This window comes from Solenopsis invicta, chromosome 9 (assembly GCF_016802725.1).
Source record: "Solenopsis invicta isolate M01_SB chromosome 9, UNIL_Sinv_3.0, whole genome shotgun sequence".
NCBI lineage: Eukaryota > Metazoa > Arthropoda > Insecta > Hymenoptera > Formicidae > Solenopsis > Solenopsis invicta.
In genome coordinates this window covers 8,139,184-8,159,136 of record NC_052672.1, presented here as the reverse complement: position 1 = coordinate 8,159,136, position 19,953 = coordinate 8,139,184, and the positions used below count along the sequence as shown (strand labels likewise).

Below are 19,953 nucleotides of genomic sequence, written 5' to 3'. Positions count from 1 at the left end.
TTTATTTTATGATGGACTTTTCTCTCAGGCAGATTTTGTTTCTTTATTACGAACTTCGATGTCACGGTAATATAATAAAATCCCTGTAGTTGTTGATAAAAATATTCGATAATATTTTGTTTCACTTTCTTCCTAGTGTGAAAGGTTTCATAGTGGATATTTGCATGATGTTATGTCGAAGCATCGCTGTATGTATATGCGAGAATATAGCTTGATTATTCTTGCTTTACCCAAAATTCGCATAGCCTTCGAAAAACTCCGTATATGTCACTGCGGCATTGTATAAATATTCCAGATGTTCCTAAATATTAAATAAAATTTATAAGTACTTTTTAATCATTTATATGTTTTTGAAGTTTCCTAATAAACTAGTATTTATAATCAAATCTTAGTTCAAACTCGTCAAGCAATGTCTAAAGATAATAGTTTGTTTTAGTGATTGGTTGATGATATATTAAGATATTATTATATAGGCCAACCTTAAATATAAGAATCGACTACGAATACCAGCTCTAGAAACTCTTTTGTGTCACGGGAGAGATGAATACAATTTTGTATCGATAAGATTCTTATCGATTTTTCTATTTGTTATTATGAAATTGATACATTACCAGAGAACGAACAAAATCTGTTCTTGATCGTTTGACCGCTCGCACCGCTAAATAAACGTCACATTCCTGTTCGACAGTCATTCGTTCCAATAAGAAACTCAATGCTAGATAGAGACCGCATCCAGTTACTCCGTCACTGAAAGATTGTTTTACTTTTGAAAGTTTTACGTTACAATGATTTGAAAACACGAATTAAATAGGTATTTGGAAAAATGTTACAATAATTTACTTTTAAGGCGATTATTTAAAAAATAAAGGAAATACAAATAAGTAAAATGTAGAAAAAGAAAGAAATGTATTACTTAAAACAAACGTGAAGTGTAATAGTTTTTTTATAAATTTTAAATAATTTTATACTAATGATGGGTGCATTAAACATTTCCGTAATCAAACCGAATCAAATTTTTTATAATATTGTTACGTCCGATATAGACAGTTCGGCGTGTGAATCGTATCGATACTAGATTGACGATCGGCTCTCATCTGTCTTTTTTTTGTTCCCGGATTTTTTGAACGTTTGTCACGATTTAATTAAAGTCCGTAATTTTATAAAGTCTGTATTATTATTCGACGAGCGCGCGTGTGTTTCCGTAGTGCGCAAACTGACTTGTCCGGTCGTAACAATATGCTCGAAATCAAGTTGAATCAAATTTGAAATTTTTATATCGAACCGTATATGAATCTCTTTAATTCGAATATGAATCAATGTTAAGTCACATTTTCCTGAATTTATATTACGTGTTGTTTTAAATATAATAATAAGATATTCTAAATAATGTTGCAAATTTTTTTCTTCAATCACACAGAAATTATTTTGGAAAAATGTTTTACCAAGAAAATCACGTTACGCAAGGATGCTATGTTAAATACTGGAAAATTTATAAATTAATGAATTAGTAATGAACATCAGACAAAGAATATAAAATGCAGATTTTATAAACTAATATATTAAACATTTAACAGCCAAAAGATTTTAAATCGATTCGTCTACGATTCAAAATTGTCGATTTATTTGAATCGGAAAACAAATTTAAATCGAACCAACTGTGTTTGATTTTGATTCGTATTGATTTGGATTTGAACAATTTGCACATCTCTACATTATACACATATAATAATATCTTATTATTTACTGGCAAAGTGTGACAGTGGGTCCATTGCCTCTTGCGATATTTTCAGCTGCTCTCCAAAAGGTCACCATCGACCTCACTGGAGGCAGTGGTTGATCTTTTCCGGGTTCCCATTCCGTTAAACATATTATAGTCACATATTGTTTTCTTGGAGGTTCCTGCGACAAAGGATCATCACGTAGAGTCGATAATGACAAATAGAAACTGTAAAGTGATGGTAGTGATTTGATGTACCTCGAAATTATCAACGAGCAACAACTTTTGTGACGTATAATATTTCTCCTTCACGGCTTTTTTCGCAGTAATATGCAAATATGGGGTTGGGTCAAACTCACCGCTTGTAGGAGCGATCTCACAGCAAGTCTAAAAAAGTTCAAGAATAGACAATCATATTTACTTTCTAAACATAAATTAGTAAAATTTTATTGATTTGCAGTGTTATATTATACTTATAATTGTAATCATCAGTAACTATTCAGTGTCTTTCAATAATACCAATTAAGAAAATAACTGTCACTGAACGGAGTGTATTATCGTTGAAGTACGTATAACATTGACTGATGTAGACAAAAACAGCACTACAATCAGACTATCTTTCAGTAAATATTACATTAACTCTGATTAAGAAAGTACTTACATAAATATTTATGTTGGTTTATCTTATTTATGTTGGTTTAATTAATCTTTTTTATGACGACTTTGACGAACCATTGTTTGATATATTCTATAAATTGTCTCAATTATGACTGATTTATTTTAGCCAATTAATTGTATGAATTGAAAAATATTAAAAAATGAACAAAATATTTGTTATAATTGTGTAATTTACTCTCTAAATTAGTGTATTATTTACTGAAATACAGTGAATATTCTAATTTTGATACTCATAACTATATTAATTAGTGATGTATGCAGTGTTTTTCGGTGGCAATACATTACAATTCGATGAGAGGATTTTCTATTTAATTGGAATCACTAAAAGACAAAGAATAATCACTGATGGCATTCATAGCACTGCAATTTAGTAATATTTTATTGATTTAGATTTAGAGGGTATATTCTATAAATGCAGTTATCTTCCTCGATTTTTATTAATATGTAAAAAATGCACATACAGGATCCTGCAAATCTGGCGGCTGTAACATGAGAATAAGTTCAACTTTGAATTCAGCAATCATTCGCCAGAAAGTTTTAATCGTTGATGGTATGGGAAGCTGTGTAGCTAGATACTGATTCTGAAGTTTTACTCCGTCTACATAAACGGCGGATAGGTAATCACTGTCCTCGTCTGATATCGGGTATTTCTTCAAATATACTCTACTGACTTTATCTGTAAAAAACGATTAATTTATTCTAAATACGTTCAATTCTTCTATTATGTCTAAGATTGATTACTACACAAAATACTAGTTCAATTTCATGATCTACTCATCATACAAAATAATAGACACAATTTAGTATTTAAAAGTTTGTAAATTAGAATTCAATGTAAGCAAACAAACTTCAAATAAAATCTCGAAATTTGTTTTTGACTTGATTACCCTCCGACAGAAATAAGGGAGACGTACCTTGTCCCAGGATTTCATCTTGCCACGCAGTGTCCTGTAATCTAAAAATTATGGAATAATAAACAACTTTTTTAACATTAGCTTAATCAGCTCAAAAGTAAAAAAATAAGATGGAACTTCTAAGCTATACCTTTGCTGAAGAGCCGGCAATTGTTCTTTCAACTCCTTGATTCGCGTAATTAACATCTTATTACACGGAATTGTAGTTGGAACGGAAAACAAACATTCCACTAACACCAAATGCGCAAAGAGATATTGCAGCTTATTATCAACCATGTTATCTCGTTTGCTTCTAATGGATTTCGTTACGGCGAGAACATCGACTACCTAACAATTTCATTTGCAATTAAAATATGACTATTAATATAATCAGTATATTAAAGTAAATATTTGATTTGATTAATCAATCCAAACGGCGTTACTATAAAAGTGATTAAACGAAATGTAATCATTACGCCCTCGGTCGCTGCCTGACGAAGACAAATGTCGCACAAAATGACAATCCCCATTTTTTCAACGCCACTGCAATGAACTACCACGGGTCCATCTTCAGGTGATAACGCTAACAATTTCTTCAAATATCTGACAACTGAGTGTGTATTTAATGGCACTTCGTAGTCCGGCCAAGCCGTGTAATGTAAATGTTCTATCTATATAATATGGACATATTATTTAAAAGAAGTATTGTGTCCAGTTATTTCAAAATGTTCCTACATACCTTTCGAGTTTCCTCTCCATAAGTCACTTGGAAAGTTCTAAAAGAGTAATCAGCAAAAATATTTTGCTTTTTGTTTAATACGATAATGTCACCGTACTTCATCTTCTTGTTAATATCCGGCCAATATTGCTCGCACTTTGTCTATAAAAACCATTAAACTTGATATTTTTATGCAAAAAGATAAAAATTTAATTTTATTCAAGCAACAGATTACCTTTCCATTTTCAACTACATTTGTCAACATACAAATAATAAGAACGTTTTCCTGCCAAATCATGCGCCAAAAATTGATGACATTCTTTGGTTCGGGTCCTTGTATTGCTATATAACGTTTCTCTTTTCTATAACCCTTTTAGAATAATTATCAATAAAATTAAAAAATTGTTTTAACCTTAAATAAATACAGAAGTATAACAATTGGCATTTCAATATTATGATATTCTTACTAAGACTTTGAACTTACAGTGATGTAATTAGCGTTAATGTAATCGGAGTAAGCGTCGTCTGTATATATCTTCACCTGTTTTGTCGCCTATATTAATTTGATATTAATACGTTACTACATAAGTATAAAGCGTTTATAATCAACTTTCTTACAGGCAATAAGATTCTCGTGTCGATTTCTATATTTGTTGAGTGAAAATTTTCCGCTATTAGATAATGACTGGGTTAATTTTTTTGAAAACGTTTCGAAAAAATATCGCAAAATTATGTTATTACATTGTTACATAATTATAAACTAGCATAGTCATTTAAAGTAATGGAAACAACTTTGTTCTGAACAAAATATGGAAATTTTATTCGTAGAAATTTGACATTTCAAATGAATCATATAATTATAAAATTTTCCGAATATCTTTGGAAGATAATTTAATTTAATTTAATTCAACAATTAAAATGAAAGTCAAGAACTTACTTTGTATTGCTTATCCAGTAATCCTGATTGTATTGCTTGTCTGACATATTCCTCAAAATCTTTCACCTTTATCAATGATACCATTTCCGCCTCCTCTTCCTTGCCGTGCGTGGTAGCAATTACCAACGTTTCCAGAGTACTTGCCTGCAATGAAGATATACTTTCATAGATATGTGGCAAATATTCCATTAATTCTATTCCATTCGATATTGTGGATGTCGTTTCGTGTTCACAATTCACGGATTCCTGCCACAAAGCTATTTCGTTTCGTATTTGTTCTTCATTCCATTGTTGTTTTTTTCTGGAACAATTGTATGTATAATTGTAGCAGACTTAATTTGTGTTCTATTATAATTCAATATATAATCTCAACAGCTCAAGTTCTACATTCTTTAACAAAAGAAAATTACGCACAAGTGTAGAATTGTTAATTTTTGAAATATTATAACTTTGTAAAAGAAATTTGTACAACAATCGTTTTAAGAATTCGCAACATAGCAAAATCGAACCATAAAATATTGCAAAACATAACAAACTGTGCTCAATTATTTTTAAATTTATTTTATGATTTTTATATACATACCAAATCATGGTTTCTTTCAAATTTTATATTTAGACGCTACATGAGATGTAATTTGCGACTAGTAGCATGCCATGCTGAAGAAAGACAAGTGTGTCCGTCATGTATGTATGTATGTACATACATAGGAAAGAATTATTGAATGCATACCGGTATCGTAAAGGGTATCTTTTCATTTTACATTTTACTTTATATCATCAACATTTAATGACAAAAATAAATAGTAAATGCGAAATAAGTGTGTGTGTGAAGCTGGCACATCCTTTGGTGGAAAATCACTAAACATTGACAGTTCTGAGTTTATTTTCAATAGTTCTACAGTTCCTGATAGATAAAACAAATAGTTCTGGCCTTTAAAGCGAAAAAAACGCATAGGACAAAGTGAGGTGCCAGGTTCACGCAGCACCTCAGTTTGTCCTACGACATTTTCCAGACCGAATTCTTGTAGGATTTTAAAAGATCTATAGTTCTATATGAGTTCTAGAAAGAGTTCCAGCGTTTAACATAGTTTATTTATTTATTTTTTTAAATTATTATAAAACATTTATGTTATAATACTATATAATAGAGTTCCGTGTACAAAAAAATATTTTTCCTACAGTTCTCAACATATTAAAGCGCGTTCCGAAGAGTTCCGGGCGATTCCGATATTAGTTAAATAACAAAAAATTAATAACTCCCGAAAAAGTCGATTTTCCGCACATATAGGTGAGGTGCTGGTCTTTTTCGAAGAGTTCTGTGTACGAAAAAATATTTTTCCTACAGTTCTCAACATATTAAAGCGCGTTCCGAAGAGTTCCGGGCGATTCCGATATTAGTTAATTAACAAAAAATTAATAACTCCCGAAAAAGCCGATTTTCCGCACATATAGGTGAGGTGCTGGACTTTTTCGAAGAGTTCTGTGTACGAAAAAATATTTTTCCTACAGTTCTCAACATATTAAAGCGCGTTCCGAAGAGTTCCGGGCGATTCCGATATTAGTTAAATAACAAAAAATTAATTACTCCCGAAAAAGTCGATTTTCCGCACATATAGGTGAGGTGCTGGTCTTTTTCGAAGAGTTCTGTGTACGAAAAAATATTTTTCTTACAGTTCTCCACATACCAAAGCGCGTTCCGAAGAGTTCCGGACGATTCCGATATTAGTTAATTAACAAAAAATTAATAACTCCCGAAAAAGCCGATTTTCCACACATATAGATGAGGTCTTTTTCGAAGAGTTCACCTCTATTAAGCTGGACCCCCCACCAGCGAAAATCGAGTTTGCACTAGGTCAAAAATTTAGTGCTTTTTAGGTGCTAATTTAGTACTCTAGTCCGAATTTTGGTGCTCAAACCGTTTAGCAGTAATTAAAAAAAAAAGGAGGGGGGTGCAGCTTAATGGCAAGCTGGACCACTCCATAATAAAAAAAATATATACAGTCGTCACAAACACAAAACAAGTACACTAGAATTTAGTGCTAATTTAGTGCTCAAAGAAACCCCTAAAAAAAAATTAAAAATTAATAATTGTTTAAAAAAACATCACTATAAACCCAGCGCAGCATTGCGATCTTGGAGAACAATACTTACAGACCACTAAATTTGTATGTTTTCGGTAGTAAAATAACGTGGAAAATGAAAATAATCATAATACCACAGGATTCAAAGTTATTAATAAAATAATAATTATTAATTCCTGTCCGATAGTGCAAAAAATCAGTCCTCTGATCGTCGAATTTGACGCTTGTAAAAATTATATAAAATGTTATTTAGACATCGAAGTATCAAAAATATATCAATTTTAAATTAAGTGCTCACTGCAAATTGCTGAAAAATAAATTGTTTATGCGCGGAGAGCATGCGCCGCGCACTAACCTTACTCTCCAGATCGTCAGAAAATTTGGTGCTCGCAAAAATCTTATATCAAAATGTTCCTTAGACATCGTAGTATTATAATAAATTAATTGCGACTTTGGTGCTCGATGTCACTTGCTGAAAAATAAATTGTTTATGCGCGGAGGGCACGTGCCACGCTCTAATTTTACTCTTCAGATCATCAGAAAATTTGGTGCTCATAAAAATCTTATATCAAAATGTTCCTTAGACATCATAGTATTATAATAAATTAATTGCGACTTTGGTGCTCGATGTCACTTGCTGAAAAATAAATGTTTAGTGATTTTCCACCAAATGATGTGCCAGCTTCACACACACGAAATAAGTAGTATACACAAAAATTTAACAGGTTTTATTTTGTTTTGTGCATGTTATCAGCATTTCAGAAAAAATATATCTGATATAAATTTTTTATAAACTTATATAGCTAATAATAAATTATGCAATTTTTTTTAAAGTGTTTTAATTTTATAAAAAAAACTCTTATTTTAGTATATTTTACATTTATTGTATACCTAATACGTATATATAATATTTATAAAAATTAAATTGGTATTTTTATAATTGCATCGATTTCTCTAATACACACATTTAACTATAAAGAAATGATACTAATGTAAGAGTAATGAGTGATATTAGTAAAATTAGTAATTGTGAATACTAATATAATATAAAAATAAATTTAAGTCAGTTTAAGTTCAGTTATCTTTTAATTATTGTTTATTTATTGAATATTTGATTCTTTTTTCAATAAATTATTTATAAAATAAATATTAGTTAATAGTTTCTTATACTTGTACGTATTTTAATTAACATTTTTGAAAATATACCATACGATTTAATAGATTACAGGGATGCTTTGGGCAACCAGTTTTCTAAATCATATAGTACTTTTCGCAGCATGTTACAGAAATTTTATAATAAATTAATTTATTATTACATACTGAAAAGTTAGACATATAATAGATGGTTGAACTAGAATTTTGGACTTTGATTTGCATTCAAAACATCACGAAAGGCGAAATATAATAAAAAGTAATTTAAGTGGCACGCATTTGACAACACTTTCCTATACACGTTTTTCCCACAATGAATGTAATGAAAATTAACAGATATTTGACATATATAACATTTTTATTTTCAACTAATTTTTACTTACTTTTGATCTTATTATTTTGTACAGTTTATGCGTACATCGAACTTTTAAATAGTTTTAATTTTCTTAAGAGGATGCTAAAGTATCATGAATTACCGACATTTACAATGCATTAAATATCTTCGAATTGGCGTTACAGAATCACAAAAACTTTTTTTAGAATTGAAGTACGCGTGAAAAGAAGATGCCTTTTGGTCAATTTTACAAGAAAATTGAACAAAAATTAATAAATTATTAAAAATTCACTCGTATAACCGTCACCTGAGGTTAACTTTATCTTAATACAGAAGTTGTGTAGCTCGTACGTACAAAATGATAGTAGAGCGCACTTCAGAAAACATGCAACAGATAACACTGACCATGCGAAATTACGACTAAACGCCTAACAAAAAAGATATGCTAATGTGCTTTTATCACATGCACATTCCGCTCAGCGAAGTTGAACTGTCGTGAACAGAGCAGTATGGTACCAAACAGTAGTTAATAGATCTTTTCGTAGATGGTGAAATAATCGAAAAACAAAGACAGATCTATGCGACGGACAAAGAGAGATAGGGTCTCGCTCGAAAAATAATCTGCAATGATCTGTAGGATCAACGTCGAGGAAGTTCTTCTGTTACTTTAGCATTTTTTTAAATCATTTAAATGGAAAGATTTATATTCATCTTCCTAAGTTGATTTTCTTTTAAATTTAAAAAAATTTCCCACTTCACTTTCTACTGCTTCTACAGTAGAAAGTGAAGTGGGAAATTTAAAAAAAAAGGCCTATGTCTGTGCGTAACTCATTTGTCAAAGGGTGTATATAAAACGTTTACACACTAGATATTAATAAACACATATAAGAACAATATTACTAATATCCAAAAAATATAACATAAGATATTATACCTTCGGTACAAATAATATGCTATTGCTGTCAGGATGAAGAATAATATAATGGGTATGGTAATTCGCCACACTTCATAAAGCGTCGGAACATTATCGATCACTGTAACAGTGATTGATTTTGAAATCATAATTGAATTTTGTTCGGTTATGATAACCACTATCTCATAAAAATCAGGTTTTAATGGGCAATTGATCCCATTGCCGTAAGTTTTGTTGTTGCCAACCCTGAATTGTCCACCAGCTAACACTTTTGTCTGTCACAATCAAAAGCAAAGATATTTGGTTCTGAACAATCATCGTCATTATGTGTATAATTATCTAGATAATTATTTAAACCAGAGTTTTTCAATCTTATGTGGATTGTAGTTCATCTATTAAAATGGCAAACATCCGCGAACAATCTGTTTTGCTTCAGAGATTATGAGAAAGCGAAAAGACAAATTAAATTATTTGTTTTCATTATTTCACGTCTTTTTTAATTTTATAAATCTGTTTCTTAAAAATATATGGTATAATGTATAAAGATTGCACTTATTTTCTACTTCTATTGAATATTTTTAATATTCATGTCGACACAATTCACTTTCATGTATAAGAACTTAAATATAATTATAGTTTATTTCGAAATTTAATTTCGGTTTTTGTCATAGTTGAAAAATTTATTGCGATTACTAAACATTGATTCGCAACTACTACCCTACCACAGTGGGGTCATGACCCATAACTTTATATCTCTGACTAAAAAACGGCTTTATTCTGTTGGGGTGATTTGTTTTGGAACCAATAGTTTCAAATCAGACTGAAAAAAGCGTTTTTACATTCCCCATTATAATTCAACAGGTGAGAGATACGTCAAAATGGTTTCAAGCAAAAATGGAGGGAATTAAATTATTTTTTCGCAGCATTTTTGGTTCTACGATCAAACTGTATCTACGCGTTATAAAAACTGCAAATATATTTGATTTATCTCATTCTTGCTTATATATATATATAATGTATATGTATATATTTTTTCTATTTATACATATAATTCACAACTATTTTTTTTGTATTCTTACCGAAACTTTAGCAACTTGCCAAGCCATTTCATTTGTCTTCACGCTTACTAGCCCTCGTAAATCCTCTGATATTTCAGAAAATTGTTTGCAACTATTATTAGACCCTTTTACTATGATGTGCATCATACTGTCTTGAGTATCGTTTGAAACTGATGGTATATTTATTAATATCGTGGAAATTGAATCTTCTTTTATGATCTCAAGAGTACCATTAAAAATTATGGTTGAAGGCGTATTGATTTCCACGAACTTTATGCTGCTAGATTTATTTTCAACTGTTACAGCCTGAATATGGATCTTGTATTGTGTCGATGGGAACAAATACAATCGTTTGCTGTATATACGCATGTATTGTATCACTGGATATTCTATTGTTTTGTTTTTGAGCGATTGAGAAAAGCGTCTTCTCAGATTTGAGGAGATTACTTGTATTTGAATTCTAAAAAACTTCAGATGACGACTTGTCTTCCAAGGATGAAGCCAATTTAAATCAATCACACTGTTATTGTTGATCGTAAAAGTATAATTCCTAGGTGCGTCCGGCGCTACAATGTAATATGAAAAATATTTACTTTAATTTACAATTTAATGTGAATATATACTAAGAAACTAAATAAAATAATTATTTATTGGACACAATATAGATTGAACAATTATGATAACAATAAAGAAACCCGTGTGAAGTTAGCATCCCAAAATAAAAGAAATAATATTTTTTTTAGAGTGCCGGCTTCTTTTCTAATAGTTCTATAGTGCTTGATAATTTTTAGAAATAGTTCTAGCGATTAAACCCCAAAAAAACAAGTTTTAAAAATGGGGTGCCAACTTCACGTTGGCACCCCATTTTCAAAAAAAATTATATTTTTTTAGAGTTTTCAGTAGTTTTTGAATAGTTTTATAGTTTCTTATACTTTTTTTCAATAGTTCCGTTTTATTTTCAAAATTATGGAACTTTGGAAATTTATAACTCGGCTCTTACAAAGTACGTAAAACTTTTGTAATTTTTGTTTTACAGAAAAAAGTTATTTAACTTTTTTTAAGTACTTAGGGAGTGCTATTCAGCACTCAAGAAAAAAACCGGAACTCCGAATTTTTAATTTTTTGGTACTTTGAAATTTTTCGTGACTGACCCTACTGAGTACATAAAACTTTTGTGATTTTCACTTGACAGAAAAAAGTTATTTAACTTTTTAAGAGCACTCAGGAAGGGCTAAATAGAACTCAAGAAAAAATTAGAAATTTAAGTTAAAAATTTTAGTAACAAATAATAATAAAATTCTATCTCAGTGTAGTTTAAGTTATCACATTTACATTAACGTTATTACTTCTTTAACTAAAGTACTCCCTAAGTGCTCTTAAAAAGTTAAATAATTTTTTTCTGTCAAGTAAAAATTACAAAAATTTTACATACTCAGTAGAGTCCGCCACGAAAAATTTCAAAGTACCAAATAATTAAAAATTCGGAGTTTCGGTTTTTTTTGTCAATGTGCTGAATAGCACTCTTTGAGTGCTCAAAAAAAGTTAAATAACTTTTTTCTGTAAAGTGAAAATTACAAAAGTTTTACGTACTTTGTAGGGGCCGAGTGAATTTTCAAAGTTCCATAATTTTGAAAATAAAACGGAACTATTGAAAAAAAAGTATAGGGAACTATAGAACTATTCAAAAACTACTGGGAACTTAAAAAAAAACACAATTTTTTCGAAACTGGGGTGCCAATGTGAAGTTGGCACCCCATTTGTAAAATTTGTTTTTTTGTTTAATCGCTGGAACTATTTCTAAAAATTATCAAGCTCTATAGAACTATTAGAAAAAAAGCTGGCACTCTAAAAAAAATATTTTTTTTTTTTACTTTGGAGTGCTAGCTTCACATAATAATAAAGGTAATAAAGAACAATTCTCGTTTTTTAAAGTGCTCTCAGTAAAAAGATGTTAATCGCAACAAGAAAAGGGAGAGGAATAAATCGTAATATATAATAGTATGAAATATTAACTTATTATATCGATTATGATTTTAAAAGTTCACAATATATTTAGTTTATAAATTATTTTGTAAGCTTGAAATTTTACTTGTATTCAGTATCACATTGGGAAGTATGATTATTTTTCTTCCTGGCTCAGTGACGTTCACGTTGTATGCAAAAACCTATAACATATATATTTTGTATTATAATAAGTGTTATATCTGTCTCTTAATTTCTATTAGTTATTTTACATCACATAAATCATTCATATTTACTATTTATAAATATAAAAAATATCGTGAAATTTAGTAGAGGAAGATCGCCGATGCCAACATATCACTTTTTTTGGATTATATTTCTTAAACAAACACTTTGAAAATATAAATACTAACTAGAAATGTGAATACAACTGTGTTCTATCAGACGATATAAAAAAAAAGTATATGTTTGTGAGATAGCAGGGCAGTCATGGAATACTAATGTCATAAAAGGCCCTTTTAATTATAAAAAATCACATATTAATTATAATTTGTAAATTTTACACACTAATATAGTGAGGTTTTATAAATATTTCATAAAATATATTTTATTAAAGAAAAATTTTTTATTAGTAATTTCTGTTCGCTACGCGTGTCTCTTCAGTTTTCCTTCGCGCCGTTTTTGCGTTCTCAAATCTTTCTGGCTTGAATGGTCCTGCGCACTGCGCCCCCCCACTCTCGCTTGCTAACATTAGGATCCTTCTTCGTCTGCTAACGTAACTCTCTTGTCTCGTCCGTCTTGTCGATGCGTCGATGCGTGCGTGCATTCTCACAGTTATTTTTCTGTTCGTTTTTCTTTGTACGTTATTCGACATTGTAAAGGTGATACAATTAAAACTCAGCTATAACAACCATCAAGGTCTCAATCATTTTCGCCTCCTGTCACAGCACGGGTCTCAATCAGCAAATTAACACGCATACACATATGCAACGGCACAAGCCGTTACAATTTCTTTGACTTAAAAAATAACTTTAAAATAATTTTTTTGCATCTAAAAAGCATTATGCAACATCCACTGTGAAATTGTAAAGTCACAATAGTAGTCTTACGCTCGTAATGCAAATGACTCACATTTAACGATAGATTTTATAATATAATTCATATGCCGAATTTATTCACATATTAAATTCAATTGCATTATTTGAAAGTCACATTGAAGGCTTTCACGCGAGACCAAATTTAAAAAATTAATATCTCACGTACTTCTCAAAATTTCATAGAAAGTAATCATCAATAAAAATCGCCATTTTGAAATTTAACTTTTATGAAAATGCTATGAGCACTAATGACGAGTTATCATTCTATAATGTCTAAATCGACTATAACGAAGTAATTTTAACGTAGCTCTTAAAATTCAACGCGAATTATACGAGATATCATTGTATCTCACTCATATCTTACGACCCGTATATTTCCTTTTTACTCACTATTGCTTAAACTACGCAATTTGTAAAGAAAATGATAAGAATATTATAAAAACATAAAAGCATTTAACGAATTTGTTCTTCACTTATGTTTATATAACAGAAACAAGTCATAGATATATGAATTATAAACTTTTATTTCTTTTATTATCTTAGTAGATCATATTTTCATTAGCATTAATAAAATATAATGTTTATTTTCCGACAATAAAAGGTGTTGCTTTAAAAGTTTTACATTGGTAAATAGCGGCCTTCCTCTGTTATTTTACCTCAATATGATTAAAAATCCTAGAACCGTATCGAGTTTTGTTTGTCTTTATAACTTTACATATATAATCATCCCATAAATCACATGTTCCATTCAATGGAACTTCAATAATTGGGCAACATTTTTCAGACAGTTCATTCAACTTAACACCATAATTACGTAACTTTCCGTTGAGAGGTGGACTTGGACTTTGCCATCGCAGGTGTATCATGATGCTCATTTGACGAGTATCAATTTCGACAATGTCTAAATTTGTTACTTCGGGTGGAGCTGTTATTTTATTTACGTTAAAGTTACAGGAAAAGTTATTAAATGTTATATAATAACTTAAACAACATAGAATATTTTAGGAATATTGCAACATTATCAAAAACGTTGCAAAGTTGCTTCAGTTGCTGAAATATTCTGCTGGAATGTTTTTACTGTATACGATATTAAAATTTACCTGCTGGTGGAGTTTCAAACTCCAATTTTTGATAAGCGGTGGTATTTTCCTCACTCCATCTATTACGTACTACGTAAAGTGTTGCTAAGTATCGTTCGAGACCGTTTAATTCTGGATGTAATGTATTCAAATTGATTTCATAGTTTTCACTATATTCGATCGTATTGAAATCTTTGACAGCGTCACTAATACCCTGTATTACTATTTGTGCCATTAGTGGTCCCGAAATTGTCATACAATTTTCGGGTGGATTCCACAATAATTTCCAGTTTTCTACTCTCAACTGACTAAATATTTCTGATGGTATCGCTATAAAAACATTAATTTTCCTTTTTTCTTATATTTATACGTATACGTATTTTTAAATAATGAACATTTTAAAAAATAACGTTATATTTAAATAAGTTTAGTATTGTTATATCCATTTAGGTATTACATAAAACTCCGATATATTATCAAAAACATTATTGAAATTAATTAATAATTAACTAAATAGATTACAGTTAGTATTATTCATAGCATTAACAATTCTAATAAATGATGTAATATACATATACCAGTTGGTTCTGTCTCAAGAACTGTATCTATAATTGAGATAAAATGATGTAAGTTATGAGCTATAACCTCCACACTATAAGATGTGTACGGATGTAAATCCTGAATTGTGATTGCTGGCTCTGTTGTGGACATTTTAATAATGTGATTATCCGGCGTAGGTAAGTTTAAGTCTCTACAGCTATAGTATTCATTAACCTAAATTAACACAACCATCTAATTAAAACACGTAATTTAAAGTGTTTTAAAACTAAAATAATCCGTAATTTGGAAATTAAATATATGCTTATGATTTTAAATTTTGCGCAATTTATATTCCAGATTTTATGAAATTGTGTGAGATGGTTGATAAATCTATTTCAGGTATTGAAAAATATTAGAATGCAATGAAACGACTTTAATTATGTTTAACTAATATAATCAATTTTCTTACATACGTTTTACATTTCTAATACCTTTAAGTTTACTTCATATCGTACTATTTTTCCATTCAGTTCATGTGGTGGCTTCCAAATCAGGGTGAGTTGTGTGTTAGCCGACAATATACCTTTATATTCGACTATGTCTGTGAATATTTGTAAAATTTATTTATAATTTATTTATAATTTGTATGTAACTTAAATATTTACGCAATAATGCATATATGCAGAAATAAGTATTTTCTTTAACATACAATTGTAATCTGAAACGTACGTAACGCCATCGAACGTACGAATTTTCGTGGAAAATAACGTGTGATTTCCATGAGATATAATCACATTAAAAGAAGTGTTTGATGATAAAGATTGAAACTTATATGGAAAAGATGGAACTATTGTAGAAACGACTGTTTTAAATTTATATGGAAAAGATGGAACTATTGTAGAAACGAATTCTTTCATATTGTTAATTACTAGATACCACTGTGAATACCACTTTTCCGGACATGAATATATTTGCTGTAATAGAAAGAATAAAGACAAACTTCTTTTTTATAAATATAATTAAATATAAAAATAAGATTTTATAATGATTAAATAAAATCTAATTGAAATATAAAATGTCTACATACATTTGGGATGTTTCGCAAATCAATTATTGTGCCATTTTCTTCTGGTTTTATATCGAAATTATCAGCCGCTACATCATTATAAGCACAAAGAATAATCGCATTATGCACTGGGTTAGATAAAAAGATTAGAATAATATTTTTATTATGATTTGATAAGAATAAAATTGCGACAGCCTTTCGAAACGCAGCTAAATAATTTATCATTATTTTATTATCTACTTTTTTGAAACATTTTGTAAAAGTATGGGAAAGTAAACTGTTTCTGTGTAATAAATATGTAAAATAATAATAATTTTGTCTAATAATTTCAATTTGTTTTGTAAAAAATAATGAAATTGTTAATTATATGTAATCTAATAAATTGTATGACGATTGTCTCGGCAAACATGATGACAATGATTTGTTGTGTTTATCCAGCCAGAAATGTATGGTTGATGTGATGTTGAATCAAATGTCGAAAACCGAATTTTAAAATTCTGGTCGATTTGACGATGAAAGTGTATCAACGACTATTTAACTATTGTTTTGACACTAACAGGTCATTCAAAATCAAAGTAAAGTTAAAATTTGTTCAAATACAATAATATACTTCAGTGAAAAATGATGATAAAATCGAATTTACGTCGAATCGATGTTAATTTGATATAATAATATTTTTCAAGGCATCAAATAAATTAGTAAATTAACTAGTAATTTAATTTGTGGTGTTACATTTCTTGTTCTATTTAACGTTTTAAAGTCCGGCAAACATGCGGCGCGCATCTCGGGAATCTTGTAAATATATATAAATTATTTTTCAAAATTACACTGGTCGACAAAACTTCAACATTTTTTTGGCCTTGAAGAAAACGAAGTCGTTTCTGGTAGATTTTGATGCACTGATTACGAATCTGGCCGCAAAAGTGTCGTATCACATCAAGTTTTTGAGATTTTCTAACTTAATGGTGCAAAAAATGAGGTTTTTGGTCATTTTCCACGACTTATAAAATGTCTAACCATTTTTTTCAGCATCCAGCTTAATGTCACATTAAAGTGTGATTCTTACCTTTTCCAACGCATATTTGATTGCTATGATTCGATTTTTTTCTCTGAAATAGAGCAAATGGAATTTTTTTTGTTTTTTATCTTTTTGTGTCACATTTATTTGTACCGAATTTGTGTGCTTGTTTTGATCAACGGTTTCATTTGATACATTTGAAATGGGCACCGGCAATTTATTTCGGCAAAAAAAATTGGATCAAAGCTGTACAAGAAATGATTAATGCTACTGCAATCGTTAGCTTGAAAAACAGTATATTTGAGCATTACTTTCTTACAACGGATTGTTGGCTCGACAACGTTGATGTGCATTACACGGGAGACGACGCTGAAGAGAGAGCGCGCGTTCACTCAACGCTCGCTATATAGCGTCGCTTCCCCTAGAATCTAGGGGCGCTGGTTAACACAAAAATGGCTTCACATGCCGCGAATAATCAAAGCAGAAAATGTTACTAACGCCTTTAAATAAAATAATATAGAAATAAATGAGTTTGATAATAACGAGAATATTATACAAAAGCAATCAAATATGCGTTGGAAAGGGTAAGAATCACACTTCAATGTGACATTAAGCTGATTGTTGAAAAAAAAATTTTTAGACATTTTATAAGTCGTGGAAGATAAGCAAAAATCTCATTTTTTGCACTTTTAAGTTAGAATATTTTAAAAACTTGACGTGATACGACATTTTTGCGGCCAGATTCGTAATCAGCGCATCAAAATCTACCAGAAACGATTTCGTCTTTTTTTAAGGACGAAATGGTGTTGACCAGTGTTATTATTGAGCACTAACATCCGCTTTTGACCAATTAGCCATTTTCTTCAACTTAAATATAATTTGTTATGCAAATTACGTTACTAAAAATGGCACTTTAAAGCGATTTTTATTTTTAACGTTAAGATCACGTAAAAACGACATATATTGTGGATTATTTTATGTCAATGACCATAAAAATACGTATTTTGAACATCATTAATAAGTCATTATATTTGCTGGGATTATTTATTAATTATTGATAAATTACTAATAATTAAATTGCAAATATATATAAACATTGTATAAAATAAAATAATATTAACTCACAATTGCATTTAGTCTCAACTACTTGCCAATCGCTGTGTATTTGTACACCTGAAATATTTAAGTTTAGACGAATATGATAAGTAAAACCAGGTTCCATATTTTCAAAATATTTTGTCACTTGTGTCATATTTCGAAATAACTCGTTCCATGATTGTTGAACGTTTTTACTATGTTCCTGTAAAAAAATTATGAAATTTATTCCTTTCTTCTATTGATTTACCTAATATTAGGTAATAATTATATTGATTGGAAATTTCATTAAATTATACTGGGCAACATGCGTTTCTGTATTTTAACAATTGAATGGTGATTCTTATGTATTTTTGCCTGCTAAACGGGAATTTGTTGTACAAATTGTACAATTTGATAATTGGTTCATAATTTTGAGAAGATTAGCATAAAAAACGACATTTTTTTGACGGTGTTTATGGCGTTGTAGAATCGCAGGAAAATTTCTTTTTCAAACTTTGTTAAAGCCACCAAAAAGTATCGACTTTTTAATTGTACTTTGATTTTTTTTTTTTGTTTCTGAATTATAGTAATTTAAAGACGGTTCTTTTTTCATGTAATACATCTTGTGATAAAATATTTGTTCTTTTTTTTTTAAGTGTGAATAGGTATTTTACCTCTATCAAGCTGGACCCCCCACCAGCGAAAATCAAGTTCGCACTAGGTCAAAAATTTAGTGCTATTTATGTGCTAATTTGTTACTTTAGTCCGGATTTTTTTTGCTCAAGCCGTTTAGCAACATTTAAAAAAAAAATGGGGTGGTCCAGCTTAATGGCAAGCTGGACCCCCCCATAAAAAAAAATATATATACAGTAGCCCCTAGGCAAAACCAACTACGCTAGAATTTGTTGCTAATTTGTTGCTCTCATATAAGACCAAAATAAATATAAAATTGTTTCATAAATATCATTATGCGTGGAGCTCGCGCGCCGCGCTCTATCATCCGTCACCTTATCTCGAAATAAATTGCTGCTTGCATAGTATTATATTAAATGATAGTCAGAAATCCAACTACTAAAATAAATGCAACTCCGAAATTAGTTGCTAATTATAACTTGTAAAAAATATATTTGTTTATGCGAGGCGCGTGCTTTCCACGCATAAAGTAATTATTTTCAACAAGTTACAGCTGGTAATAAAATCTTAATCTTATACCAAAATGATTGTTAGACATCCTATTACTAAAAAAAATAGGTTTTGGATTTAGTTACTAATTATAACTTGTAAAAAATATATTTGTTTATGCGAGGCGCGCGCTTTCCACGCACAAAGTAATTATTTTCAACGAATTGAAACGAGCAAAAAAATCAAAATCATATACTAAATAATCGTTCGATATTGTACTACTAAAATAATACGTTTTGTTTTTGTTGCTAATTATAACTTGTAAAGAAATATTCTTTTATGTGCCAAAAATGTTCGCCACGCTTTATCGATCTTTAACAAAATTGAGGCTCCCATAAATTTTATATTAAAATGTTCCTTAGATAAAGTCTTATTAAATGTGTAATTTCTTCAATTGTTGCTAAATGGAAATTGTTAGTGATAATTTAGTTATCTGTGTAATGCGTGCTTC

The 19,953-nt window shown here is 29.8% G+C and overlaps 1 protein-coding gene across 1 annotated transcript in view; it reads right to left on the bottom strand.

Annotated features, from left to right (window-relative positions):
* LOC113005587 overlaps window positions 1–19,953 on the bottom strand; it is a 33,584-nt gene continuing 13,631 nt past the window's right edge. Inside the window, exons 10-32 of the mRNA XM_039453259.1 lie at window positions 18,369–18,543; window positions 17,292–17,314; window positions 16,247–16,555; window positions 15,869–16,133; window positions 15,651–15,760; window positions 15,198–15,393; window positions 14,641–14,949; window positions 14,197–14,465; window positions 12,571–12,646; window positions 10,503–11,047; window positions 9,445–9,698; window positions 4,944–5,244; window positions 4,491–4,559; window positions 4,242–4,376; window positions 4,028–4,168; window positions 3,765–3,959; window positions 3,440–3,636; window positions 3,310–3,350; window positions 2,857–3,071; window positions 1,976–2,104; window positions 1,745–1,899; window positions 612–747; window positions 1–301 (exon numbers count right to left, since the gene is read on the bottom strand). Coding sequence (XP_039309193.1) covers window positions 227–301; window positions 612–747; window positions 1,745–1,899; window positions 1,976–2,104; window positions 2,857–3,071; window positions 3,310–3,350; window positions 3,440–3,636; window positions 3,765–3,959; window positions 4,028–4,168; window positions 4,242–4,376; window positions 4,491–4,559; window positions 4,944–5,244; window positions 9,445–9,698; window positions 10,503–11,047; window positions 12,571–12,646; window positions 14,197–14,465; window positions 14,641–14,949; window positions 15,198–15,393; window positions 15,651–15,760; window positions 15,869–16,133; window positions 16,247–16,555; window positions 17,292–17,314; window positions 18,369–18,543 — 4,320 coding nt within the window. The 3' untranslated portion in view covers window positions 1–226. The remainder of the gene's footprint in view (window positions 302–611; window positions 748–1,744; window positions 1,900–1,975; window positions 2,105–2,856; window positions 3,072–3,309; window positions 3,351–3,439; window positions 3,637–3,764; window positions 3,960–4,027; window positions 4,169–4,241; window positions 4,377–4,490; window positions 4,560–4,943; window positions 5,245–9,444; window positions 9,699–10,502; window positions 11,048–12,570; window positions 12,647–14,196; window positions 14,466–14,640; window positions 14,950–15,197; window positions 15,394–15,650; window positions 15,761–15,868; window positions 16,134–16,246; window positions 16,556–17,291; window positions 17,315–18,368; window positions 18,544–19,953) is intronic.